This window comes from Patagioenas fasciata, chromosome 2 (assembly GCF_037038585.1).
Source record: "Patagioenas fasciata isolate bPatFas1 chromosome 2, bPatFas1.hap1, whole genome shotgun sequence".
Lineage (NCBI taxonomy): Eukaryota > Metazoa > Chordata > Aves > Columbiformes > Columbidae > Patagioenas > Patagioenas fasciata.
In genome coordinates this window covers 49,944,161-49,971,768 of record NC_092521.1, presented here as the reverse complement: position 1 = coordinate 49,971,768, position 27,608 = coordinate 49,944,161, and the positions used below count along the sequence as shown (strand labels likewise).

General features: G+C 41.3%; 2 protein-coding genes across 2 annotated transcripts; both read left to right on the top strand.

Annotated features, from left to right (window-relative positions):
• The first annotated feature begins 3,666 nt into the window (after positions 1 to 3,666).
• Positions 3,667 to 14,224, top strand: LOC136098469 (histamine H3 receptor-like). Its single transcript, XM_065831924.2, has 3 exons — positions 3,667 to 4,851; positions 7,773 to 7,939; positions 10,672 to 14,224. The coding sequence occupies exons 1-3, from the start codon at positions 4,563 to 4,565 to the stop codon at positions 11,464 to 11,466; spliced, it is 1,251 nt and encodes a 416-aa protein (XP_065687996.1). The 5' UTR covers positions 3,667 to 4,562; the 3' UTR covers positions 11,467 to 14,224.
• A 3,663-nt stretch (positions 14,225 to 17,887) lies between these two features.
• On the top strand, positions 17,888 to 26,783 carry LOC136098477 (histamine H3 receptor-like). Its single transcript, XM_065831937.2, has 3 exons — positions 17,888 to 18,321; positions 21,130 to 21,296; positions 24,071 to 26,783. Exons 1-3 carry the CDS (start codon positions 18,033 to 18,035, stop codon positions 24,854 to 24,856), a joined length of 1,242 nt encoding a protein of 413 aa, XP_065688009.1. The 5' UTR covers positions 17,888 to 18,032; the 3' UTR covers positions 24,857 to 26,783.
• Positions 26,784 to 27,608: the final 825 nt, after the last annotated feature.

Genomic DNA, 27,608 nt, shown 5'->3' with positions numbered 1-27,608 from the left:
CCTTTTTTTTTTTTTTTTCTTATCTGTTTTATCTGTCTCTTTTACTGTTTTCACTTTGCTTTTCTGGATGTGAATAAGGAGTACAGATGAAGCCAGATTAGTCATTACAGGACCCCAGTCTCCTTTAAGGTAGTATCAGAATGATTTATTTTGCTTTGTTGCTTGAACTTCATTGACTGGGCCAAGAACTGGAGTTTGTATGTGGTCTCTGATTGGGGTATTTTGTAGCAAAGTGCCTTCTGAAGAACTGCCAGGTGGTTTCTCTGTAAAACAGAGACTTCAGATAGAAGATCCTTAATGAATTCAAGACAGTTGAGCAATGTCGTTCTTCCAAGCTCCTCTTGAAGTAGTGGCTATGAGACAGAACATTTAATGTACATGTCCTACCATGTATCTGGAAATCTTCCCTGCTAAATATGGAAAGGTTTTTTAAATCTACTGCCCTGAACCTTTAAAAGTGAAGATAATTCTTTCTCTAATTGCAGCACAGCAATTCTGGACTCTTTGTAATTTCTTGATATTGCAAAGTCTGAACACTTTAATCAGTAGGTAATTCAGGGTGCTGCTTTTACTGTTTAGTATGTGTTCTTGCTTAATGCCTGGGGAAGAAGGAAGGGAAAAGGAAGCTGGAACATTTACTTGTGGATCCTTTTGGTGTATTAATCTCTGCTATGCCCTTACTGTCTACCATGTATATTTGCATAAAAATTCCATATCTTTTTATAGGATTATCATTGAGCAGTTCATATGCTGTCCTGACCCCAGTAGAAAATCAACATATTATTCAGTATCTACTTGGGGTATTTATCTAGCTAGACAAGTTTTCTAGACTGGTTTAATCATAGTTATAGCTACACAAAAAAAATCTGCTAAAAGCTTATGGAATGGATCTTCTATTAAACTTCTGTTGTACTGCTGGTGATTAAAAACAAAAACAACAACAAAAAACAAACAAAAAACACCAAAACCAAGCTTGCTGGCTGGTGTAGTTTATCTTCTGGATGTGAACAGATTGGTTACATGGCATAATGACTCCTGCAAAATAGGTTTGTGATGCTGGAGGTACATTTGCAAGGCACAAGAGCGTAGCATCCATAATTTTAGGTGCCTTGCTGCACATTGACTTCTCAAGCATGGTGTGGAAGAGCTAGATGTCTAAGACTTCGAGAAACCAAGTTAGATCTAAGTTAGGTCCAAGAAGAAACATTGTGTGAGAGAATCAGGTAGCTGTATACTCCTAGAAAGCACCCTAGGATTTAAGCCCTTTGATAAGGTCAGCTGTTTCTCATGAAAAACAGTGAAGCTGCTGGATCTTCTCTTGAGGCTGAAGAGTGTGTGGGTAGAGTGAGTGCTCAGCTAGGATGAGCACTCTGTCTTCAGCTTGATGTTGGAGGCTGAGAAGACTGTCTTCCTTGCTTCCCAAATGAGTTATCGAAGTTTAGAATAAAAGTAGTTTGGAGAATATATCTTCAATTCTCTACCACTGACATACTCTATTAATTAATGGAGAATTTCACTCAGGTTTTGAGAAGCTCACTGAGCATTGCCTTTCGCTTAGGGTTGAGGAAACTGAAGCAGGTAAATCCAATAAGAGACTGAAAAGTTACAAGGTGTGTCCACTTGGAGCAGAATTTCCAGGTTCCCAGGGAACACTTGGATGGCTAAACTTTATTACACTTAAGCGGGTGTCTTAATTCTTGCAGCAATAAATAAACATGTCAAAGAAAAGTAGGGAATTCAAAATGATACCACATTTCTTAGCTTACTTGTTTAGATTTTTCTCCATTTCTTACCTTAGCAAGGTATAGCACAGCTATTGCATATGTGTTACATATAAAATACGGTAACCTGTTGGATGGTACAAAAATGAGGATGTAGTTGTCATACCTTAGAAGTCATTATGTGTATAGCCTTATTATTTAGTACTCATAATATCCTTATCATTCAGTTTCTCAGCACAGACAATTTTTGGTTAAGATACAATGAAAACATTGCTATTTATACTTTGTAAAGCAGCTTGAGAGGAAACGGTCCAAAATGTTATTCTTACTTTTGCAAAAAGCTGTAATGGCACCATTCTAAGGCAGAGTAGTTGCAAAGTGCGTGAGTAATTTAACTAACACTTTAGCTTTAATTATTTTAACATAGATTCTCACTGAAGAAAAAAATGCATAAAACTCGATAAGGGGTTTGTGATTAAGAGGATCCAGTTTTAAACTGTAATTGTTACAAACGGTGGCTTTCAGCCTTGTGGCTTGTCTATTTGAGTTTTTTTATGAAACTATATTCTGTTGATGCATAGTTTGGATCTATGATTTTTTTGCTTTTCTAAGATTTTTGCAGGCTTTTGGTGATCACAGGTGTTCAGGAGATGGTAACAAATGCTTTTTTTTCTGGGACCAGTGGCTGTGCATTGATTCATCACAAACATCAGCCTGTAAAAAAGCTTGCCAGCTCAAGCTGCCATTTCTGGCCATCAGGTACAAGTAAGGAATCAGAAGTATATCTGAAAGTTTCCTGTAGTAAAAAATGCGTAAGATCTTGGGTCATCTTATCTCTTCTGCAGTTGAAAAGGAGGGAGTGTTATTGGGCATGGGGAAACCCATTCCAGGACCCCTTCCTGACCGAGGGCAAGCACCCCCATGTCTAAAAGAAGAAAACCTTTTATGTGCTTTCCTCTAGGGTATGTGATGTGGCCCAGTGCAGTTTCTGAGCAGGCCCTGCCGGAGGTTTGCAGCAGGTATGTTTTGTGCTTGCGAGCCGCCCCACGTTCAGTGCCCCTTACCAAGGGATTGTCACTTTGGATGCACAGGAATGAGCTGTTGCTCCCCTGGCAAGGTGAAACCAGTAAAAAAGGACCAGTTACATTAGGTATGAGCAAAGAAAACGTATAATTGAGACATGGTAATGGTTCATGTAGGATCCATGGTTTGGCAGTATCTGTGGCAATTTTCCTGCTGTTCTCTGGATCTGATTGCAGTGAAGCAATCACAGAATGACTGTTACCCTCCTTGGAGGTCTATAGGAACTCTGTGATGGCTTTAATTAGCAATAAAACATAGAAGCACAAATTCTTGGGGTAAGAAGGTGACTTTTTAGAAGATGAAGTGAAAATAAAATGATTGAATGGCACTTCTGTTACCATATTGGTACCTGGAGTCACAAATCATCAGTCATGTGGAGCACACCAGCAGTGTATTTTGCCAAGTTCTTACACTCTTCATTAGGCTACAGGCAGTTGAGGCAGACAGAATACAGACTTGTCCCAACCCTTAATTTGACCTCACATTTGTTCACTGCTTTATTTTCTTTTCAACCACATAATAGCTTGGACCTCAAGAACCTATTTTAGATCAGCTTCAGTATTACTAGCAGAAAAAGGCTAGTGTGTTTTCTACATTTCCAGTATTACCTGGAAATTACATAAAGTTTACAGCAGTAATGGACATGCATGCTGTAAAGATATTTGTATGAAGTTTTGCGGTGTTTGTGCTGCTGCCATTCAAACATTTAGAAAAAGCTCTTGGCAAATGCTAATGAATTTTTTGCTATAACAAAGCACAGACATGACAGCCAACATTTTTCAAATTTAAGTATCTAAAATTAGACACCAAAGTGTTTTTAGAACCCATAATAAAAATGATTGAATTTTTACAACTGTGGAATACTCACAGCTCTCTGCAAGTGGCTTCATTGCTCATACAAAAAATAAGCACTTGTGGAAGACACATGATTTCTCCCACCAGCGTGGAAAGAAAAGCCTAATCCTATTAAAGTTAATTGTTGAGCTCTCATTCGTGTTCAGGGAGTTTATTTTATTCCCTGGTTCTGGGGTGGCAGCAGCTGATGCTGTCACTGGGGCTGCCACAGAGGGTTTTGCAACTGATTTCAGTGGGAGTTTTGCAATTGTTGTCTGAGGGTTGGACTGTTACTGCTTAACTGCTCTGGTAAGTAACTATATATGCTCATCTACAGCATATCAGTTTCCAGCCCTAGGGTCCACAGAAAGAAGAAGAAGAACAGCAACAACCAAGCTGACCATGCTTTTTGTAAAGAAAAAGGTATAACACAACAGGGAGGGACCACAGACTCTAAAATACAATGACACTAGATGAACAAGGATTAAATTAGAACATAGTTTAAATTCTCCTAGGGATATGTACCCAAGATTAAGAAAAAAATTCCAGAAACAGTTGTTGTCCATAATACTAGCAAGCAAAACACTTCTATAAGAGAAGAGAACAAGGCAGGGAGGAAGGAAGGAAGGGAAGAAAGCAAGAGAGGATCTCAAATCAGCCCTCCTGACCTCCACAGATAAAGATCAGGTTGCATAAAGAACTTGTATTTTAAAATATGAGCTTGGAAAAACTGTGTATTTTGTGCTGGTAGCTCTTCTAGACATATACATGATTTAAAGAATCTTAGGAAAACTACATTTATCTAGCATCAAAACCTTTTAATATTTTCTGCTCGCAAGTCAACTTTTTTTAATATTTATTGGATTTTTGGCTTATCTTCTCTATACTCCTCATGAATTTCAACCTTTCGGATAACTCTGCGAGATGCAACTTTCTTCCCAGACTGAACTGACCTGGATATCCAACATGCACAACAGCACTGCTGAAGCTCTGCATGCAACTGGAACATTTAACGAGACTTTGTCCACACTGGCATCGAGCTCTGAGTTTTCACTGGGCGTGTTGGTGCTGCTGGCGTTCCTCATGGTGCTGCTGGCTCTGGTCACCACCCTGGGAAACATCCTGGTGATCTTTGCTTTCATCACAGACAGAAACCTGAGGCATCGGAGTAACTATTTCTTTCTCAATCTCGCTATTTCTGACTTTGCAGTAGGTAAGTCATGAGTGTGGAGGCATGTTCTGTTTGTGTCCTTGGAATCTTAGGAGAAGCAGTGGGGCTTCTTCTGCTGGGTGTTTTCTTCTAAGAGAACTATTTCCCAGTGCTGTGTCTAGGGGCAGGGTGAGGAATGGTGGAAACTGCATGAGGTGTTTTAGCAGCCTGTCATTTTTCAGAAAAAAAAAAATGGATCCTTTGTTAGGTAAACAGGTAATATGTAATGTTCTTGCTTTAGGAAAAAAATACTACTGTGTGTGGATCATAGAATCACTTCGGTTGGAAGAGACACAGAAGGTCGAGTCCAACTGTAACCTAAGTCTAGCATTAAACCATGTCCCTAATAACCTTGTCTAAATGCCTTTTAAACACCTCCAGGGATGGTGACTCCACCACTTCCCTGGGCAGCCTGTTCCAATGCCTGACAACCCTTTCCGTCAATAAGTTTTTCCTAATATTCAATCTACACCTCCCCTGGTGCAACTTGAGGCCATTTTCTCTTGTCCTATCACTTGCTACTTGGGAGAAGAGACCAACACCCTCCATGCTACAACCTCCTTTAAGGTAGTTGTAGACAGCGATAAGGTCTCCCCTCAGCCTCCTTTTCTATATGGAATAACAAAGAATGTGAGCTGGTTGTGAAGAGCCTTGACTAAAATCCAGGTAGTGAAATGGAATACAGCATATATTATCTGGCAGAGCTTGAATACATGGTTGATATCTACTATTTCAGTCTACTCTCACACAATACAGGTAATCACATGAAGGCTGCAACTAATTAGTGATTAATAGTATTTTAAAACATTTTGCTGTATGTGTTCTATCTAGAGTCATACCTTAGGAAAATGTGTTTGTATAGGTCGCTTCTAAGAAGTTTGATATTATACATATTTATAGATAGGGACATATTTTATGTTGAAACTTGTACTGAGAAGAAGTACAATTAAATGCTATTTTGATGTGCAATTGGAGATTGATGTATTGCAATATTCTTTGAAGTGCTGAGGGTCTCTGGTAAAAGTTGTGGTTAAATTATTGAGTATGCAGAAGGCTGGTTTTAAGCAGGTGTGTCTATTTCATTATATTCTTGTCATATCACAGCAAAATATTTTAAAACTGTTTTTATTCTACTGGTTTTACTTACACATTTAAAAAGGATACTGAAAAAGTAGAAGAAACTCTTGTTAAAATTTGTTGCCAGTGTCAGAAGTTCTGTTAGGGGGATGGCTTCTAATACTTTGGTCCTGGTGATGTCCAGATCTCCTTGTATAATGTTTTGATTCCTTCCCCCATAATTAATGCCATCTTCTAGCTGACACCTGCCTCGTTGTGCCGCAGAGATCTTGCAGCCTGCTTTCTGGCTGTGGTATGCAGGCGAAAAACACAGCATTGAATAGAAAACCAGGGGACAGAGCGATGTTCTGTCATCTGGCTCACAATCTAGCACCACACTGAACAAATACCAGCATCTAGCTGAGAAGTACAAAGTAAATAACATCCTCTGCCAAAGAAGGAAGTAGAGCTTACTTGGCATTACATAACTTCCATAAATTTTGTTCTGTCATATGTTTACCTGAATACCAAGGTTTTCATTCTAAATTGGCTTAAAAGCTTTGTGTACTTTAGAATCAAACTCATTTGTATCTCTGTAGCTACACAATTTAGATTCAAGGTTACCTAAATTATCCTTACTTTCTGCTTGATCCTGAATGCTAAAAGCACACACTTTTGTGCTTGCAGACCCCTTTGCTTATTCTTTTAATATATTTAATCTAACTGATTTTAATGTTCAACAGCTTTTGTTTTATCTCTGTCCTTCTGGACCTATGGCTGGATTTGAGTAGAGATTTCTTGATTCTTAGTAGAGGGAGAATAACAGGAATGGTAAGATTGTTAGGGAAATGGAAACTCTCAAGGTACTTTTCAGTACCTGTTCCAGGAGTACATGCTATTATGAATTAAATCTAAATTTGAAATAGTACCCTTTTCCTCCTGTGAAGGTTAACATCTATAACATGACTTTTTGCTCGAAAGAGCAAGTGTTAGTTGCTCTGTAGATGCAGCGATTCTGTTTCATTGCAGCATTGATGCTGTTTGCTGCACTTCTGCATCATACCAAACTGCACCGTTAGCTCTTCAGCCTCATGAGGCTGCATTGTGACACTGTTTACTGTCATCACCTAGAAATTCGTTAAAATGAGATCATGTTGGCACTTTCACAATGTTTGGATTTAACACCCTAAATTTAGATAGCCATGGGTGTGGGATACTCATGTATGTTCCTACCACTTGGTGTGTTCCCCCAGATAATAGCCTATCAACTCACCACTGAAAAGTGGTTATGACCAAGAATTATGATAAGAATAAATGTTGGACTGGGTGTACTTAATTAACTGTGCGGTTTTTGTCAGGCTTTTGATCATATAGTTTGAAAGATTAGTCTGAAAGTCATATCATATTTCTTAAAAGTTACTTCTAGAGCACTTTTGGACACTGTATCATGTTTCTAAGAGGACAGAACATGACAATTAGATCATTTATTGCAGAAAACAGTAAATTAAATTGGGACTGAGAAAGATGTTTTCTATTTGCTTTAATGTTGGTAGTTAATACAGAATAGTGTTTACCTCAGCAGGTAAAAAAGTCAGCTGCTCCTTCCTTTAGCAGGTGATATAAACAGGAGAAGTAATAATGATACACAATAATCTCGATACACCTTTCAGAAAGGTATTAGTTATAAGAACGTTACTGGTGACTAGTTTGTAGTAAAATGCTTATTGGTTACATGAGAATACAGAGCCTTCCACGTGGCAATTCCAGTCAGTATTGTGCTTTTATCAGATACCGCAGAAATATTTCTATGCTTCCACGAGCGTTGCCTGCAGTGCTGACTGATGTGTGCATTTGGTTTATTTCCGTAGGTGCATTCTGTATACCTTTGTACATCCCTTACGCCCTGACAGGGACATGGCACTTGGGAAGAGGCCTGTGCAAGCTCTGGCTAGTCATGGACTATCTACTGTGCACAGCTTCGGTGTTCAGCATTGTCCTTATCAGCTACGACCGTTTTCTGTCCGTTACTAAAGCGGTAAGGCAAATATTTCTAATTAGTCTTTTATACATATTGAGGTTTCTATAAAACTCAAAGCGTTTGCAGTTAGCACTAGAAGTTAAATGGTCCTTCATTATTTTACCTTTTTTTTTTTTTTTTGAGAAATGCTGATGCTTCAATGTTTAATTGAGACTTAAGACAATGCCTTGCCTATGATTTATAGAATCATAGAATAATTTTGGTTGTAAAAGACTTTTAAGATCATCAAGTCCAACCATTAACCTAACACTGTCAAGTCCACCTCTAAACCATGTCCCTAAGAACCTCATCTACATTTGTTTTAAGCGCCTCCAGGGATGGTGACTCAAACACTCCCCTGGCAGCCTGTTCCAATGCCTGACAACTCTTTCTATGAATAAATTTTTCCTAATATCCAATCTACACCTCCCCTGGTGCAACTTGAGGCCATTTCCTCTTGTCCTATCACTTGCTACTTGGGAGAAGAGACCAACACCCTCCATGTTACAACCTCCTTTAAGGTAGTTGTAGACAGCAATAAGGTCTCCTCTCAGCCTCCTTTTCTCCAGGCTGAACAACCCCAGTTCCCTCAGCTGATCCTCATCAGACTTGTGCTCCAGACCCCTCACCAGCTTCATTACCCTTCTCTGAAATCTCACTTCCACTGCCCGTATCAGAAATTATTGAATTACGCTACAGAGGAAGTGAGAAGGTCAAGGTAGGAAAGGGGCAGCAGGAGTCTGAAGAACTTGTGCTTTGGTTGTTAGAAGAGTGCTAATGAAAACTACATTGAGTCAAGGATGTGTGTAGGCTTGAGATAAATTTTAAAAGGAGGAAAGGGTATGAAGAGAGATGTGGGATGGACAAACTGAACATCAGATGAGGCTCTGCATTGCCACAGGGGGTGATTGACATATGCTGTCAACAAACAGTAGGGTGGAAACCAATCTCGTGATGCCAAAAGGAGAATGAATCAAAATATGCGGAGAGGTAAGATGTGTTTCTTGAATATTATCATTCTTCTGCTTCAGAAGATAATCCAAGGAATCCAGTGGTAAATATTATCATTCACCATTTCTAAGCTCTACATGGTTTTTGGTCCAGAGGGAAGACCGTCAACATCCCTTGCTTTTGATGTGTCTGCTAGCTCGAGTGACATGGGCTGTGTTAGATCAGGAGGTTCTTGTTTGGGAAGTGCTGATACAATGCCTAATCTCTTTGTCTTCTTCGCCTGGTTTTAGGGTTGGTTGTTGCTGGGGTGTGTTTATTTTTTTTACTGGAACAATGTATGAAAATCCCTGTATTTAAGAAAAGGTAATATTGAAAAATATTGATGAATTTGCAGAACTCAGAATGTGAGAAATGTAAATTAAAAAGGCCTCTGCAACTGAGCTCCATGTTCTTATGCACTGTTGATGGTCTTTGTTTACAGTATCACGTTCTGTTTTTCTCTCCTTATGTGTGCAACATAGGGCTGTTATCTAAAGAAAAGATATTACACTTCCTCATGGACTTGGGATGCACCTCTGCCTCTGCTGCAAACCCAGCTTGTGGCCAGTCATTTCAGACTTACCTTTCCGTGAAACTGTGCTGTGCTTCCTGTTTTCTGCCTATTACATTGAGATGCTTGTGGTCTTGCAAAGAGTTGCAAATTTATTGTTGCAGAACCAGAGCTGTGCTCTGAATTGATATGATGCTTTGAGATGTAGAGGAGCCTGAATCTTCAGTCCACAGGTGTACAAAACAGAGAATCTAAAACTCACTGATAATACAGGGACAATGCCACTTATGTCATATGTGGCTGTGAAGATACCATTCATTAATATTTGTATAGCATGCGGGTGCTGTGCTAATGAGCAGCATAGGAAGCTGATGAGGAAGGTAGTTCTGGGTCTGAGTCAAGCCTGGGATGACAAATGTTGAACTCTATGGAGGAAATAAAATTGTCCAGCTTCTCACTAACAGATTATCTTGTACTCTGAAAGATGCAGGACACCAAGAGCTAGAAGTATGTGTTGTACATACTGGCTGGGCTATTACAAGGATGGTTTTAACTCTTGTATTTCCTAACTTTGGATGACATGTCTTTAATTCTTAATATTTTTTTCAAACACCAATATTTATGGCTAGAAAGTAAAATAAATGAATGCAGTCTGGGTAGACATCAAAACATCAAGATTTGCAGTGATGCAATGAGCTGTTTACAAGTTAAAGTGAGCATTAAAACAGAATGTTTCAATAAAGTAAGAGATGTTAAAGCATATGTGTGGGATAGATTTTTCTGCTAAGTCGAGTGGAAACAGTATTAAAAATTATATTGTCTAGTGTTTTCAGTCTCACATGGCAACCTGTCTAACATAGAAGGCTTCTACTTTTGCCTGTGCAGGAAGGAAGTCTCACAGCTGCTTTCATTCTCCGTTTCATTCTCTGATCCATTATTGCTGCCTTCCTGTGGTGGTGATGAAAACAAGTCACATCTTTTCACATCTGGAAGACAAACAGTAGTTTAACCATCATAATTTCGGATCCTCTCCAATCCCAAGTATTAAAATCAATCACAGAGCTACACTATTTGAGGAGCAAGAGTAACAGAGTTTTTAAGGACCTTACACAAGTGAAGAAGTTCCAGGTGTCTGGGGAATTACAGAACAAATATTATATTTGACTTGCTTGCTTACTTTTTTTTTTTTTTTTGAGATAGTTGTTCCAAAATGTTATCTGAATCTGTGGAATGTCTTTTTCCCTCACAGGTATCTTACAGAGCCCAGCAGGGAATCACATCCAACCCTGTCATCAAGATGGTGGCCACCTGGGTCTTTGCGTTCCTTCTCTACTGCCCGGCCATCCTCTTTTGGGAGCACGTGGCCGGACGCAGCGTGGTAGCGGCGGATCAGTGCTACGCTGAGTTCTTCGACAACTGGTACTTCCTCCTGTGCGCGTCCACCCTGGAGTTCTTCGTGCCGCTGCTCTCGGTGACCTACTTCAACGTGCACATCTTCCACAGCATCCAGAGGCGGCAGCGGCACGGCAGCACGCAGGACTGTGAGCCTGCGAGGAGAGGCAGCCTGTCCTGGGGATTTTGCCTCTTGCCAAGGCCAGGAGCATCTTCTTCTCCATCGGAGGCAGAGGACAGTGGTTCTTCCTTAACGAGGTCATGGAGACCAGCACTGATGGCTAATTGCCCATCTCCAACACAAACCAATTCCACAGCTCTCAAAAGGGAATTTTCTGCTTCTTTTCATTCTAGGACTGGGTCAAAACTGCAGCAGGACAAGAAAATAGCGAAATCGCTTGCCATAATTGTGTGTGTCTTTGCCATTTGCTGGGCCCCATACAGTTTACTAATGATTATTCGTGGAGCCTGCCGAGGAACCTGTGTCCATAAATCCCTGTATGAAATAACCTTTTGGCTTTTGTGGCTCAACTCCTCTTTAAACCCATTTCTTTACCCTCTCTGTCATATGAGGTTTCGAATGGCTTTCATGAAAATATTGTGTCCCAAAAAGTTTGCAAAATTGAGATCACGTAACACACCTTCTATTTAGAGTTAAAAGGAATGACTTACAGATAAGATTACTTTCTTACTTAGTACTATTTTTTTTCGTATGTATCTTCAACAGAAATAGAGAAAAACATTTTGTTTACTAGTGGCAGCAGAGGTATGTGTTTGCCCTGAGTTTGCTAGTTTTCAGGAATTTGTTTTTGCTGGTATGATGCCAGGTTAAACACCATCTAGTGCACAGAAAAGAATAACAAGTTTTTCTGCATGTCTTTTTGGTTTGCCATGTGTTTTGTTTTTTGGTTTGCCTTGTGTTTTGTTTTTTGGTTTGTTTGATTGTTTACTTTTTCAATATAGAGATGGTACTATGAAAGAACTCTTCCATACATATGTCCATAGAGGCTAGTTGGAGGGAGATACCTGTTCGTGCATGTGTTGAGTTAAAATTTATGTCCTATTCGTGAACCTAAGCTATCAGTGAAGGAGTTCTGCTACATTTTCAAAAGGTTGTGTAAGTATTCACAGAAGCAGTATGATTTCGTTTAAAAGAATATTATGAAGATGAGGTAGTGCCCTGTGGTCATTATAATTCCCACAGTGAGCAATATGCAGGTGAATGGACTGCCTAATCTGGCATATGTCTTTTTCTAATTCTAATGTAGTCCATACCTGGTGTTGTAGGACACAGTACACCTAAGTCAGTAATTCTGGATGGTTTTGAGAGGATGGAAGTTTCCATGGTAATGGAATTCTGAGATTGGTTATCAAAATTGTCACAGGCATGAACGGTTGTTACTCTTTTCACCAGCATTGTCTTTTCTCCTGGCAGTGGTTGCCTCTTTGGTCATACTTAAATGTTATTTTGTGCCAGATTTGTGCACAATTTGACTACCTAAAAGATAGGCCAGGCTTGGGTGCATGATCACATTCCTATTGAATCAGCAGAGCAAGCAATGCAAAGTGCACGCTGGATTTATGATTTTGGCTGGCTGTGCGAGAATAGATAATACCCCCTCGGGTGTAAAGATTTGCAAGTGCAAAGATATTCCATCAAAATGTCCGGAACAAATTTGAACTGACAGAGCGATTTTTTTAATACTAGATCAGTTCTTTGTGTCCTGTTACTGTGACATCATATGGATTTTCTCTGCCACTGAACCTGTATCAAACTGGATTTTTTCTATCACTGAACAAGGGCCATATTCAGTGCTTGAGAATGGAATTCACAGAGGTCTGAAAGCTGACACAGAGATGTCTTAAGCAGCTGTTAATAAACAAAGCCGTTGAATATGCAGTGCTGAAAGGAGCGGGTAGATGTGTTGGAGAAGAAGACAGAGCTTGCTTAGAACCCATTCCATGTGCCAAACTTTCTCACCTTGTGTTGAGTGTTGCAACTCACCCAGAAAGCTTTCATGGATGGGTAAGTGAGAGTCATCGGTTACATTTTTTTTTTTTCTCTCTTTTCATATGATTGTTTTTCTTCTTTGTGTGTATATATATATATATATATAAAAATGTATAAAATATGGAAAGAGAAATGTGATGCACAGAACAATGAAGAGCAATAGTCAATTTAAATAGTAATTTTTATTTAATTTGAAACTGGCTGTTGAAGTGTCAAAAAAGCAGAGTGCTCCTTTGCAAGCACAATCCAAATGCATGTAAGCAGCTTAATCATAGCACAAAAGTTGATGGCTTTGAGGAGCTAAAATGCCATTCTGTTCAGAAGTCTGGAACTGAAGAAACTCTTGCCAGTTTTCACACTGGTGGAAGATTATCTTTCACCATTCATTCTCGTTGTGCTTCCTTGCCTCACGTGGGTAGTGTGATGGATTGTGAGCCTGATTGTGAAGGGAGATGCAGCTTCAGGAGGAGGTCATTGGTTCAGCACAGCTGTTTTTGCTGCCATAGGCTAAGGTGCTGGCACAGGTTTTGTGGGCTTTGTTTTTCTGTGAGGCTTATAAAAACCAAACACACACACACGTTTAAAAAAAATTATAGAATAGCTAGTGTACTAAATGAACATCTGTTAAACAGAGAAACTGTAGGTAGGCCCAAAACAGGAAAGTATTTATCTGCTTTTCTATCCCTATGCTTTTAGTATAAGAATTCAGTTTGTGTTTTGTGATTAAATGATGTGTTGTTTACTTTGGAAAAATGACCTATGAAAGAATTGACTAGGTAAACTGCATCCACATTTTGCAGTACTGGAAAATTGGAGTTTGACAGGGAGCACAATATTCAGCAAATTTAGAACCACAGAGAGAAGTGAAGCTACGAGAGATCAATGTTTTTTTTGTTCTATATTACTTATACAGTGTTCAAACCGTTTTATCACACCACTTCTGTATATTTGAAGAATTTACTGTATTTTTCTAAGTGTTGAAAACTTTACTTAGTGCTTTCAGGGTAAGTCAAGCCCCTAGTTACTGTGCTCACAGCATTAAAGCAGTCTTGATCAAGATGTCATCGTAAGTCTTCTCCTCCCTATCGGACACTTTGCAGGATTATGGTAAGATACTTATTCAGCATTTGTTCTTGGTGGTGCCTTTCACGCAGTGACACAAATGGACTTGGCTTACCAAAGTGATTTCTAAGCCAACTCTGTCCACTCATTCATCCATTTCACTATTTCTCGTCCTTGAATTTTCTTCTGTCTTTGCATATGTCTTGTAAATACATGGTGACAGTAGGCATATGACTCTGTGAGGTTCAACTAAAACCACAACAGTGTTTTTCTAACTTGACCCTCTCAGTTCTTTAAAAAACCCAAACCAATCAAAACAAACAAACAAAACCCTAAGCAAACAACAAACAAATAAAGCATATGTCTTGGAAGAAATTGTGTTCTCTTTTGTGGTTTTTTTTTTGTTTATTTCTGGAACAAGTATGTTTCTCTAGTGATTCTCCTAGTGTCTGTCTCCTTTATGTTAGGCTACAGTTTTCCTCCTGTGGGGGAATAGATTTTTCCCTCAGCCCCATTAAGGACTATGATTAAAACTTCAACATTTGATTTATTTCCTGATTTTTAAAAGCAAATGACTATTCTCCCCTTGTCCACTAATCTCATAATTTTATCAAAGATGACAACTAAGTTGCTCAGCCATGATTTGCCCTTGGTAAACCCATGCTGGACTGTTCCCAGTCACCTCTTCCTCCCGCAAGTTCTCAGAAATGCCTTTCCAGGAAGTCTTGCTCCAGTATTTTCCCAGGGACCTTTTGATGCTGACCTTTTGTCCTTGTGGCATCATTTGAAGACGGTTTCAACATTTGCCTTTCTTCCATGGTTGGGAACCTCCCTTAACCTCTGTGACTTTTCAAAGAGGACAGAAAGTGGCCTTGCAATGGCAGTCATTGGTTCTCTCAGCAGTCTTGGGTGCAGCTATTGGGTCCCATGGACTTTTATGGATCAAATCATCTTGAGTAATCCCTGCCTTATTCTCACCTGCTTCTGACAGATCTCCCCCTTGAATTCATTCACTAAGCATGAAGGAGAGGGAAACCTAGTTAATGAAGAGTGAAGTAAAGCAAGCATTGGGTACCTTGGCCTTATCTGCACATACTGTCACTGGATCACTGGCCCCTTTCAGCAGAGCACATAGATTTGCCTTATTCAGCATTTTACTGTTAATGGGGTGGCTGAAGTTCTTCATGTTGTCCTTGATGTCCTTTACAAGCGTCAACCCTAGGTGAGCTTTGGTTTTCCTACCATCATGCTTCCTCCTTTGTAGCCTGTTGCTGCTTCAATCTCCTCCATGCTCCCTTTTTGTGTTGTAACTGCCATGGTTAGCCAGTGTCCTGGCTTTGCTTTTCTTGAGAATGGGGATGGGCTTTACTTCCTCTGGGGCCTGCAGGTTCCCTGAGCTGTTCCCTGAGCTCCTTTGCACTTGAGAGCTGCCTCCCATGGGATCCCACCTACTACTTTCCTGAGTAAACTGATCTGCTCAGCTGAAGTCCATGGCCTGTATTGCTGCTCTCCTTCCTCACCCTGTTTAAGATTTTGAACTCCACTACCTCATAGTCACTGCAGTCAGGGCTGATTACACATCTCTAACCAGCTCCTCTTCACCAGTGAACAGCTGATCTAGTGTGTGTCACCCCCATTGGCCCATTCAGTACCTGTATCAGAAAGTTCTCCCTGACACCCTCCAGGAATCTTGATGACTGCTGTGTTTCCCTTTCCAGCAGATGTCATGAACATTAGAGTTTCACACAAGAAACAACGTCTGTGATCCAGAGGCTTCCTTGTTTTGCTTAAAGAAGACTTAGTCACCTCCCTCATCCTGATCTGGATGCTCTGCAACTCACTCCCATCACTATGTCACACATGTCACTGGCTTTGTGAATGGTGGCTTTGTGACTGCACAGGGAGCTCTACTTCTTCCTGTGTGTTTCACAGAATCACAGAACATTAGGGATTGGAAGGGACCTCAAAAGTCCAATCCCCCTGCCGGAGCAGGAACACCTAGATGAGGTTACACAGGAAGGCATCCAGGTGGGTTTTGAATGTCTCCAGAGAAGAAGACTCCACAGCCCCCCTGGGCAGCCTGTTCCAGTGTTCTGTCACCCTCACTGTGAAGTTTCTTCTCATATTTAAGTGGAACCTCCTGTGCTTCAGTTTGTATCCATTGCCCCTTGTCCTATCATTGGTAGTCACCGAGAAGAGCCTGGCTCCATCCCTGTGACACTCGCCCTTTACATATTTATAAACATTAATGAGGTCACCCCTCAGTCTCCTCTTCTCCAAGCTAAAGAGACCCAGCTCCCTCAGCCTTTCCTCATAAGGGAGATGCTCCACTCCATCTTTGTTGGACTCTCTCCAGCAGTTCCCTGTTCTTCTTGAACTGAGGGGCCCAGAGCTGGACACAATATTCCAGGTGTGGTCTCACCGGGGCAGAGTAGAGGGGAAGGAGAACCTCTCTCGACCTACTAACCGCCTCCCTTCTAATATACCCCAGGATCCCATTGGCCTTCCTGGCCACAAGGGCACAGTGCTGGCTCATGGTCATCCTGCTGTTCACCAGGAGCCCCAGGTTCCTTTCCCCCACACTTCTCTCTAATAGGTCATTCCCCAACTTTTACTGGGACTTGGGGTTGTTCCTACCCAGATGCAAGACTCTACACTTGCCCTTGTTATATTTCATTAAATTTTTCCCTGCCCAACTCTCTAGCCTGTCCAGGTCTCTCTGGACGGCAGCACAGCCTTCTGGTGTGTCAGCCACTCCTCCCAGCTTGGTGTCATCAGCAAACTTGCTGGCAGTGCACTCTAGTCCCTCATCCAAACCTATTAAATAATATAGGCCCCAGTACTGACCCCTGAGGCACTCCACTAGATACAGGCCTCCAACTAGACTTGGCCCCATTGACCACGACTCTCTGGCTTCTTTCCATCAGCCAGTCCACAGTCCACCTCACTACCCGATCATCCAGTCCATACTTCCTCATTTTAGCAGTGAGGATGCTGTGGGAGATTGTGTCAAATGCTTTACTGTTTCCCAGGCTACATGTGTGCATATGCACCCAAGGCAGCTGTCTGTTTGTCGTGTTTTATCACGCCTGAGGTTTCTCCTGTTTCTGTTACCCTATACATTTTGCTTTAATTATGTTATGTATGTTGTATTTCCCTTTGTTCTTCCAAGACAGGATCAGAACACCACAAGACCTTTCCTCCCCACATCTTGTCCACCACCTCTTTCCTTGTTTCTTGTCCTGTGTCTTCTCAAGCACCCAGCATTACGGCTACCATCCAAAAAGCCGGTCGCAGGGTGTGCCCTGGTGCTACGGAGTTGTTGAGCTGCAGGCATGAGTCACGGCCACAGCCTGCCAACTTCTGTGCACTCTTAGCCAAGTAAATGAAATTGCTATGAGGAAGGAATATGCCTTCTTACACCTGCAAAGGGCTAAGGGTTTGGCACTTTGTAGAGTGAAATCTTACATGGAATTACTTGGGAAGTGGAGGATTAGATGGATCAGGCTTATAAAGTCATCCGAAGTCCAGCTATTTGGTTTGCTGAGCCCAGGACTAGATCTGCTTCTGATCAGGATGAGCTGAGAAGGTATTGGTGATGCTTCTGCTGAATTTTGAATGCTTCGTAACCAGCAGCATTAAGAAATATACATCATCCTTAACTGTAAAATTTAGTAAGCGGTATAGCAGCAAGCACAACAGTGCCTACATTTTACTGTAAGAGAAATAGAATTGTAATAATTCAAATCCTGTTGACCACTGGAGAAGTGAAAATGAGATCTGTTTTTAGCTTCAGCAGAATTCAATGTGTAAAAATGCTTACGCAATGCTAATATGCAAACTGGTTGACTGTGAAAAGAGTTGTTTTCATACTAACTTTTCTGACCTCAGTAGATAAGGATCAGTGTTCAGGAGAGAAAAAGATAACGTATTTTAAAGCATGCACTTACTCCTGCTTATGAGATGTGTTCTTTGTAGATTTTGTTTCCAGGCCAATAGGTGCATTCAGATCAAGGAATGTGAGAGACTCCAGGCCGTGAGTTCTCGTGATCCTTTCTTTTGATATTGTGGCTTATTTTGGATGTGTCAGTATTCAGCCCATCCTGATAATAGACTTCTGTCAATCTTTTGGATGACGCTGCCAGATGCAAATTTTTGCCCAGACTGAACTGACCTGGATATGCAACATGCACAACAGCACTACCGAAGCTCCACATGCAACTGCAACATGTAACGAGACTTTGTCCACACTGGCACCGAGCTCTGAGTTTTCACTGGGCGTGTTGGTGCTGCTGGCGTTCCTCATGGTGCTGCTGGCTCTGGTCACCACCCTGGGAAACATCCTGGTGATCTTTGCTTTCATCACAGACAGAAACCTGAGGCATCGGAGTAACTACTTCTTTCTCAATCTCGCTATTTCTGACTTTGCAGTAGGTAAGTCATGAGTGTGGAGGCATGTTCTGTTTGTGTCCTTGGAATCTTAGGAGAAGCAGTGGGGCTTCTTCTGCTGGGTGTTTTCTTTTAAGAGAACTATTTCCCAGTGCTGTGTCTAGGGGCAGGGTGAGGAATGGTGGAAACTCCATGAAGTGTTTTAGCAGTATGTTATGTCTCAAAATATGTTATAATGAGAAATGCAATGTTTTTCACACACATACTTCTAAAGTTGCATCAGGGAAAAGGAACAATTACTGTATCTGAATGCCAATTGAAGGAAAGAGGTTGTTTGCTGCAGTTTGTGATTTACCTTTGCACCTCCTGTAAGATCACACAGTTCAAAATATCCTTATATTTGACGGTTTAACTGTTTTCTTATACAGCTATCTGCGGTACATCCAGGTAAAAAAATTACTCTCCACATACTGTGTTTCCCCAAGAATAAGACTTACCCCAAAAATAAGCCCTAGCATGATTTTTCAGGATTTTTGAGGATGCTCAATATATATGCCCTACTCCAAAAATAAGCCCTAGTTACAGTTAATTTAAAAAGTGAGTTTAAATAGTGTCCAGACAGCTATAAACATACAAAAATAAGCATTTTTTGGAGCAAAAATTAATATTGACCCTGTCTTATTTTTGGGGAAACAGGGTAGTACTAATGGCTTATATTTCACTACAATAAAACACTTTACCACTGTGACTTCTGCTGCTTCAACTCGGTGCAGGCTGCAGATCAGATGGCTTGCCCAATGCCAGCAACAGCTTGCTGGCATCTCCCGTCTCTTTTCCTTATTAGTCACCTCTCCCCATAGCATCATTGCAGAAGTCCAGAAGAGTTGGTCCCCAGATGTGGCATGAATCCAGCTGAGGTGGGTGATGCCAGGCAAGGAAGTGGGGGTGTGAATGGCTTGTGCAGCGCTCCCTCAGGGTTCAGGCCAGGGAAACAGCCCATGCAGCAGAGACAGCCTGACAAAAACATGGTCCTATGGCAGATGTTCCAGCAAACATCTGGACTTGAGGCTAGCAAGGAGGTATTTCTGCACACATGTGCTCTCTCTTCAGGACAGTCACAGAGATCTATGCTCGTCGACCTGCTCCACTTCTGGCAATACTGTCCCTTCTGACTGCTCTTCCTTTGTCAGTGCTGTGTAGTGAAGTGTACTAGTTTAGCCTTTAAGATTTCCCTTCATTTATGCCATTTATAACCTGTGGTGCCTAATTCTGGGGCTTGCACCATCGGGCAGAAGCCAAACAATGCATGTGCTGGAGCCTTTGCTTTCGTGCTCCAGGCAGACAGTTTGCTAGAGCTGCCATTTCTTTGCTCAGGTCTTCTGCAAAAGGTTGTTTCTCCTCATATCTTACAGCTTAGTCAAGAGATTTAAGTATCTACCTTCTATATCAGTCCTTGTTTGTGGCTGCTGCCTCATAGCATCTTAAATCAGCCAAGAGGAAATGATTGGTATCAGTTTTGTGTTGGTCTATGGATCATGTAAAACCAAGACTTTGTCTCTGGTATCAGTCACAAAATGCCTTAATTTCTGAAGCTGCTGTGGTATTTTTTTTAAACTTATTTGAAGTCTGGAATCTTTCCAAGCACGTGACTCAAGGCTTTACATCCACTAATTAGTAAAAGTGAGAATAGTTTCAAATATAAATGCTTAAAACCTGGTACTTGCACCTCTATAGCTAAAAGCAGTCATTACTTTTTGACATGGTGCCAAACATTGATTCTGTTGAAGTTGGTGAGAGCAGTAGCTGTCATCAGCAGCTAGGAAAAATTAGTATTTTGTAAGAAAGTGATGCTGCTTGTATTTAAGGTATATGTTAAAACAAGTCACCAGTACTGAAAGTGCTGTGTGCATTTCCCTGTTGATAACAGCTCATTGCCCAGAGGTTTATTGTCAGTGGGCCACATCAGTCTGGATATGTTCAGTAACACTGAAGATCTTGATGACATATTAAGAAAAGAATCATCTGAAGAGTTTAAGATGCATCTTGAAGCTGCATATAGTTTTCTATTTGTGTCTGGTAGATCAGAATTTTTAGGAATGTATCATCAGATATTGCACCATACTTTTGAAAGAATACTAGTGGTAAAATGAAGAAGTTGCTGGCTAAAAATAAAACACAAACATGACTTACTTACGAAAGTACTTCAGTGGAAGGCCTTTTGCTCAAAAAACAAATGTAACAAACCATGGAGAACCAAGATGAGATTAAAACAGCCCTTAAAAATGAGGAGGGGTTTCATATCTCTGCTCTATCTGCTCTGTCTCTGGTAGGAGAGGTTTCCAGACACCCAGCAGACTGCCCAATATGTTGTCTCTAGCATACAAATGCTAACCAAGCTTACCAAGCTAACCAACATGAGCAACATCTGTAGATGTGTTTGGGGGAAAACTCGAACACAGATAAAAGACTAGAGGACATAGAGCAATAAGATTACACATCAGAGTGCAACCACAGTGCTTATGTGCTGCAGCACTGACTATATACCTTTAGAGATTCTAAGTTGGTTAGACTGCAGTTTTCTTCTTTAGCAGATCCTTCTTTGCTGATTTGCCTTGAGCTTATTCTCAACAAGCTGTATAAATAAACACTCTAATACATAGAAAGTCACTGCTAGATTTTTTGAGAGGATAAGAATTCCTATATATAAATTACATATTCACTTTTTTTTTTCCTTTTCTTTTTTTTTTTTTTTTTAAATTCCCTAAACCCGAGAATAGTGTTTCTCTCTGGTTCCAGGAGTACCATTTGCAATCCAAATGAACTGCACGGTGTCTCTGTGGTTGCTTTCCATAGGTGCGTTCTGCATGCCTCTCTACATCCCTTACAGCCTGACGGGGAAATGGCACTTGGGAAGAGGTGTCTGCAAGCTCTGGCTTCTTATGGACTATCTGCTGTGCACAGCTTCAGTATTTAGCATCGTTCTTATTAGCTATGACCGTTTCCTGTCAGTTACTAAAGCTGTAAGTACCCTGTTAGTAGCTTCTCTGATTTTATCACAAGATCATTGGAGGATTACACTCACCAACAGGGCAAACCCCAAATTCAGGCAAGATAATAGCCCTCAAAAATCTGCTGGCATGTGGAGGTTGTTAGATATTTGCAGGCTATTATAATTGTGGTGAAAGTTCTGCATTGAGCATGCTCCAGCTCAGAGCCGGTCAAACAGGACTTTTCTCACAATTTCTGCTGCAGGTTACTGTTGTGCTACTGCTTGAGAGAAAGAAGGATGAGTGGTGAAAAGGGTAAGGCAGGGGGCTGGTAAAAAAGAGGCAAGGCCAGCAGAAATTCAAAGTAAACTGGGTTTGGGTTTGGACTTAAAATCAGGTGTGGGAGGACAAGGCAGTGGGGCTAGGGCAGTGAGGTGAAGGGCACTGGGGAGGATGTCTAGGCCTGAAATGTGGTCACACATGATCCTGCAGAAGACTGAGAGCAAGAGCAAACAGGTCAGAGAGTGGGACAAGGGGCAGACTGCAGTGACAGACTGTGGACATGCAGCAATAAGCTCCTTTCAGTCCCTGGAGCAGAACCCCAAACTTCAGGTACACTCTGAGTCTCTGCTTTCTGCAGAGCACCCTATGTACCTTATGTGTGCTTTATGTCTTGGTTCATGCTAGGGTTGGAGGCCAGCATTTCTCACTAGCCATGCCGTTATGTCAAGTGCTAGGGAAGTGTGGGGGGAGAGCTAAAGCTTCCATCTCTGTGTGTATGAAACTAAAACATAATGTCATATGATAGAATTTAAGTTTTCTTTTTGTTGATTGTAATTAGTTTATCTTACTATAATTGCCTTTTTATTAATTTTTATAATTTTATTTTAAGAAAAAATCTGGTAAATCAAACACCACATTTTTCACATAAAGAAACATTACACTGGAAAGCCAAAGACTCATCATTTACAAAGTGCAAAATTCAGAGCACCTGCACAAATGTAATCAAGATTTATGGACATTTGTATAATAGTCTTCAATTATACTATCTCAAACTTTTTTTTTTTCAATTGGATGTCTAAGATTTCAGAATTACACATTCACCCTGTCGTCTTGTGAAAGGGATGGAGCAGGATGTGAGCTACAAGATACCTGTCTGTTCTCTAACATATGGTGGAAAATATGCACTGGCGCCAGAGCAGGGAGAGAAGGAAGAAAAGGGATTATTTTGTAGTTTCACCAGTTAAAAGCTGCATTGCAGAGCTGAAATCTATTCCTATCTCCTCATGAAGTGTACAATAAAAAATTTTCTCAAAGGGGGGTGTTAAATATATGTTCTGTATTTTCTGCTGGCTTTTGACACCATCTCTCACAACATCCTCATAGACAAGCTCAGGAAGTGTGGGCTGGATGAATGCACGGTGAGATGAATCAGAGCTCAGAGGGTTGTGATCAACGATGCAGTCTGATTGGAGACCTGTAGTTAGTGGAGCTCCCTGGGGGCCAGCGTTAGGTTCAGTCCTGTTCTATCTGTTCATCAGTGACCTGGATGAAGAGGCTGAGTGCACCCTCAGCAAGTTTGCTGATGATACCAAACTAGGAGGAAGGGCTGACACACCAGTAGGTTGTGCTGCCATTCAGCAAAACCTGGACGGGTTTGAGGACTGGGCAGAGAAGAACCTCATGAAGTTGAATAAGGGCAAGTGTAGGTTCCTGTACCTGGGGAGGAATAACCTCAGGCACCAGTACAGGTTAGGGGCAGATCTGCTGGAAAGCAGCACTGCAGAGAAGCACTTGGGAGTTCTGGTAGACAACAGGTTGACCATGAGTCAACAAGGTGCCCATGTGGACAAGAAGGCCAGTGGTATTCTGGGGTCCATTAAGAAGAGTGTGACCAACAGATTGAGCGAGGTTATCCCCTTTACTCTGCCCTGGTGTGGCTGCATCTGGAGTACTGTATCCGGTTCTGGGCTCCTCAGTTTAAGAAAGATAAGGAATTACTGGAGGGAGTCCAGCGGTGGGCTATGGAGATGACTAGAGGCCTAGAGCACATGAGAAGAGACTGAGAGAGCTGGGTCTGTTCAGCCTGGAGAAGAGAAGGCTGAGAGGGGATCTCATCAGTGTTTATAAATATCTCAAGGGTGCATGTCAAGAGGATGGGGCCAGACTCCTTTCTGTGGTGCCCAATGATAGGATGAGGGGCAACGAGCACAGACTGAAGCATGGGAGGTTCCATCTGAATGTGAGGAAAATCTTTACCTTGAGGGTGGCAGAGCACTGGAACAGGCTGCACAGAGAGGCTGTGGAGTCTCCTTCTCTGGAGACATTCAAAACCCGCCTGGACACATTCCCGTGCAATCTACACTAGGTGAACCTGCTTTAGCAGGTGGGTTGGACTAGATGATCTCCAGAGATCCCTTCTAAGTCCAACGAATCTGTGATTCTGTTGACCACTGTGGCTCATATAGTCCCATTTGCTTGTAAAATGCTGTAGAAAGCATTGTAGTTGTCAGTGAATGGGAGTCTGTCTCTGAACAAGTATAAAATGCTATAACACAACTATAATCATATTTCATCACGTGCACCAGGACCCTAGCACAGTTACATTAACCTGTGGAGACACACTCCTATGTTATGTCAACATCATGAAACAAACATACATGGGCGAGCTTCAGCTGATCAGCATAGTTGCAGCTCTAAATTACCAAGCACTCTGAGTTCTGCTCTTGCTACTTCTGTTGGTTCCAAAACATGTTTCTACACGTTCAACGATTTTTGTTTGTTTTTTTTTTTTTTTCCTATGGCAGGTATCTTACAGAGCCCAGAGGGGAATCACGTCCAACCCTGTCATCAAGATGGTGGCCACCTGGGTCTTTGCCTTCCTTCTCTACTGCCCGGCCATCCTCTTTTGGGAGCACGTGGCCGGACGCAGCGTGGTAGCGGCGGATCAGTGCTACGCTGAGTTCTTCGACAACTGGTACTTCCTCCTGTGCGCGTCCACCCTGGAGTTCTTTGTGCCGCTGCTCTCGGTGACCTACTTCAACGTGCACATCTTCCACAGCATCCAGAGGCGGCAGCGGCACGGCAGCACACAGGACTGTGAGCCTGCGAGGAGAGGCAGCCTGTCCTGGGGATTTTGCCTCTTGCCAAGGCCAGGAGCATCTTCTTCTCCATCGGAGGCAGAGGACAGTGGTTCTTCCTCCACAAGGCCAAAGAAAGAGTCTTTGGTAACTGAGAGCTCATCTCCATCTAGGGGCAATTCTGTAATCCCAGAAAATGATTTATCTGTTTCTTTCTGTACAAGGACCAGGTCAAAACTGCAGCAGGACAAGAAAATAGCGAAATCGCTTGCCATAATTGTGTGTGTCTTTGCCATTTGCTGGGCCCCATACACTTTACTAATGATTATTCGTGGAGCCTGCCGAGGAACCTGTGTCCATAAATCCCTGTATGAAATAACCTTTTGGCTTTTGTGGCTCAATTCCGCTATGAATCCATTTCTCTACCCTCTCTGTCATGTTAAATTTCGCATGGCTTTCATGAAAATATTATGTCCCAAAAAGTTTGCAAAATTGAGATCAAATTCTCTTTAGAAGGAAAAAATTAATTAAAAAAAAAGGAGCTGGATGAGGGATGTAGGTACCTACAGTTTCATAGTTTGAAATTAGAGTTAGTCTCTTCCAGGAGATTAGTCTAGTTAGAAAGCCTAGATAAGCCTTCCATGAAATATGTCCTTCTTCAGAGAAACATACATGCCCAAAGTTGGTGTATGTTCACTAGCTATTTCAATTGGCTGGTTAAAGGATTTTGCCTCTGTTTGACTTTCCCTAGTAGTCTATCATTGTTGTCTTAATTCTGGTTGTTGAAGATACTATCTTCAATTGCAGTACAGCTTACATTTGTGTTCATGGGTGTTATTAGTTTAAAATATAATAAAGGTGGATAATAAACATGGGTATTTGCCATAAGGTCAATAGTATTCTAAAGTTAATATCTTCTCTGTTCTATTTCTTTTGAGCAGTTTGTACTGCATTCAGAAGTATTTTTTTCCTTATCATAGAACATCCAGTTAAGTTATGAGTTTTGTTGTCAGACACATAGGATTGACATAGCATAACATGAGGTGGCAATCTGTCCGAAAGCCAACAGTATCCAGGGCTGCATCAAAATAAGTGTAGCCAGCAAGTCTCTGGTGAGGCTCTACCTGGAGTCCTGCATCCAGCTCTGGGGCCCCCAACATAAGAAGGACATCGACCTGTTGAAGCAAGTCCAGAGGAGGTCACAAAGTTAATCAGAGGGCTGGATCACTTCTATGAAAATGGGCTGATTGGGTTGGGGTTGTTCAGCCCAGAGAAGAGAAGGCTCCAGGGAGACCTTGTAGTAGCCTTCCAGTACCTAAAGGGGACCTACAAGATAGCTGGAGAGGGACTTTTTACCAGGGTCTGTAGTGATAGGACAAGGGGTAATGACTTTGAACTGAAAGAGGGTAGATTTAGACTAGATATAAAGATGAAATTCTTCACCATGAGAGTGGTGAGACACTGCACCAGGCTAACCAGAGAAGCTGTGGATGCCCCATCCCTGAAAGTGTTCAAGGCCAGGTTTGATGGGGCTTCGAGCAAGCTGGTCTAGTGGAAGGTGTTCCTGCCCATGGCAGGGGGTTGGAACTAGATGCCGTTTAAGGTCCCTTCCAACACAAGCCATGCTATGATTCTATGATGCTGTGATTGCTTCCTTTTGCTAAGGGTGTTCAGACATCAGGGCAATACTTTTAAAAACTCAAGTGATGGTGTTCTCTGCAGAAGGGCATGAATCTCTGTACTTGCTCACATGCAGCAGTAGAGAATTTAGATGTGTAAAGCATTTATGTGCATCTCTATCTATTCTTTAGCAAACAAGCCTTCTACATCTATAATTTTGAGAGATCATAGAAAAGAGTAGTATTTGTTCTTACTCCCGGAGGGAGAAAATCTGTTTCTCCTGGCCTGGAGCAACGTGTGTGCAGCAGTCCAAGTGGCTCTAACACTAAATAGTCCCCTCTGGATTGTTTTGTCACTCCCAGTGAAGCTCTAATGCATACTGCGAGAAACACTGGTCTTACAAGCCTTACTCAGCTACAAATATGACATAATGCACACGCACCAAGTCAACTCCACACCTAAATAAATCCCCATTCAGTTCAGTGTGCCAGCAAGCAAGAAATTTGAATAACCGAGAAACAGGCTAAATGTGAATATTACATCTAATTTGTCCTCTTCTGTACTTCTCTTTCTCTTACAAGCCATTTGTTGGAGGTTATGATAAATGTGTAGATTTCTTACATGCTATGTAAGGCTGTATTTGATTTGCTGCATGAGCCAGGAAAATGACCTCGATGACAACCTATAGCATGTGTGGTGGCTTAGCTGGGACAGCATGGAGATGATCTTCTTTCAGTACATATTTTCCAAAACTGTTAAGGGTCATTTATTTGCACAACTCTGAAATTAGCATGTACTAGATTCCTTCCTAAATTAACAGGTGTAACTCTTTAAAATATAGTTTCTTTTCATCACACTGTCACTAAGTATAATGCCAGCAAATAAATGGAAATTAAATACTAAAGAAACATGAGAGGTAGTGGACATTCCTTTCTATCTTCCAGTTTTATTTACTGTATATTCATATAATATATAATATTAATCTATTTTACTTAGCACTCTTCTGAATGTTCTCCTTCTGGGCTGATCTACCACTTAATCATACTAGTCTTGCTATACTGTATGATAATCTAAACTCACCAACTTACACAAATTACATATGTATTCACTAATGTAGGTAGTGTTGTCTCTCAAACTTGAGCTGAGAACTCTAAGTGTCAACAGAAACTACTTCAAAGATCTGTTTCTTAAACAGAAGTTTGCTGAAGATTTTACTCATGAGTTACAGCATATGAAATTAAAGTAATGTAGTACAAAGAATGCATGAAATAAATACATAGTTTAAAACAAAACAAAACACTCCCTCCTCAAAAAAAAAAAAACAACCAAAACCAAAACCAAGCAAACCACCAAACCAAACCAAATCAGCAAAAACTTAAAGGGAAGAATCACAGTGTCATTATTTTTAAAGGTTTTTTAAATGCTGGGAAGCACTGATGGGCAGTCAGCATTTTGAGTATAAACTTGCCCAAGATTCAGGTGTGAAGTGCTGAGGCAGGAGGTTGGAAACATGAACATGACTTCACTAGAGTGATGGTCAGTGATACAGCCCTTATTTGACTGTCTAATGACTAATAAAAAGCTGCATTAGGTACTTTCATTGACATTGTCTCCAGACAGCCCAGGTGATTACTGAGCCCAGCCT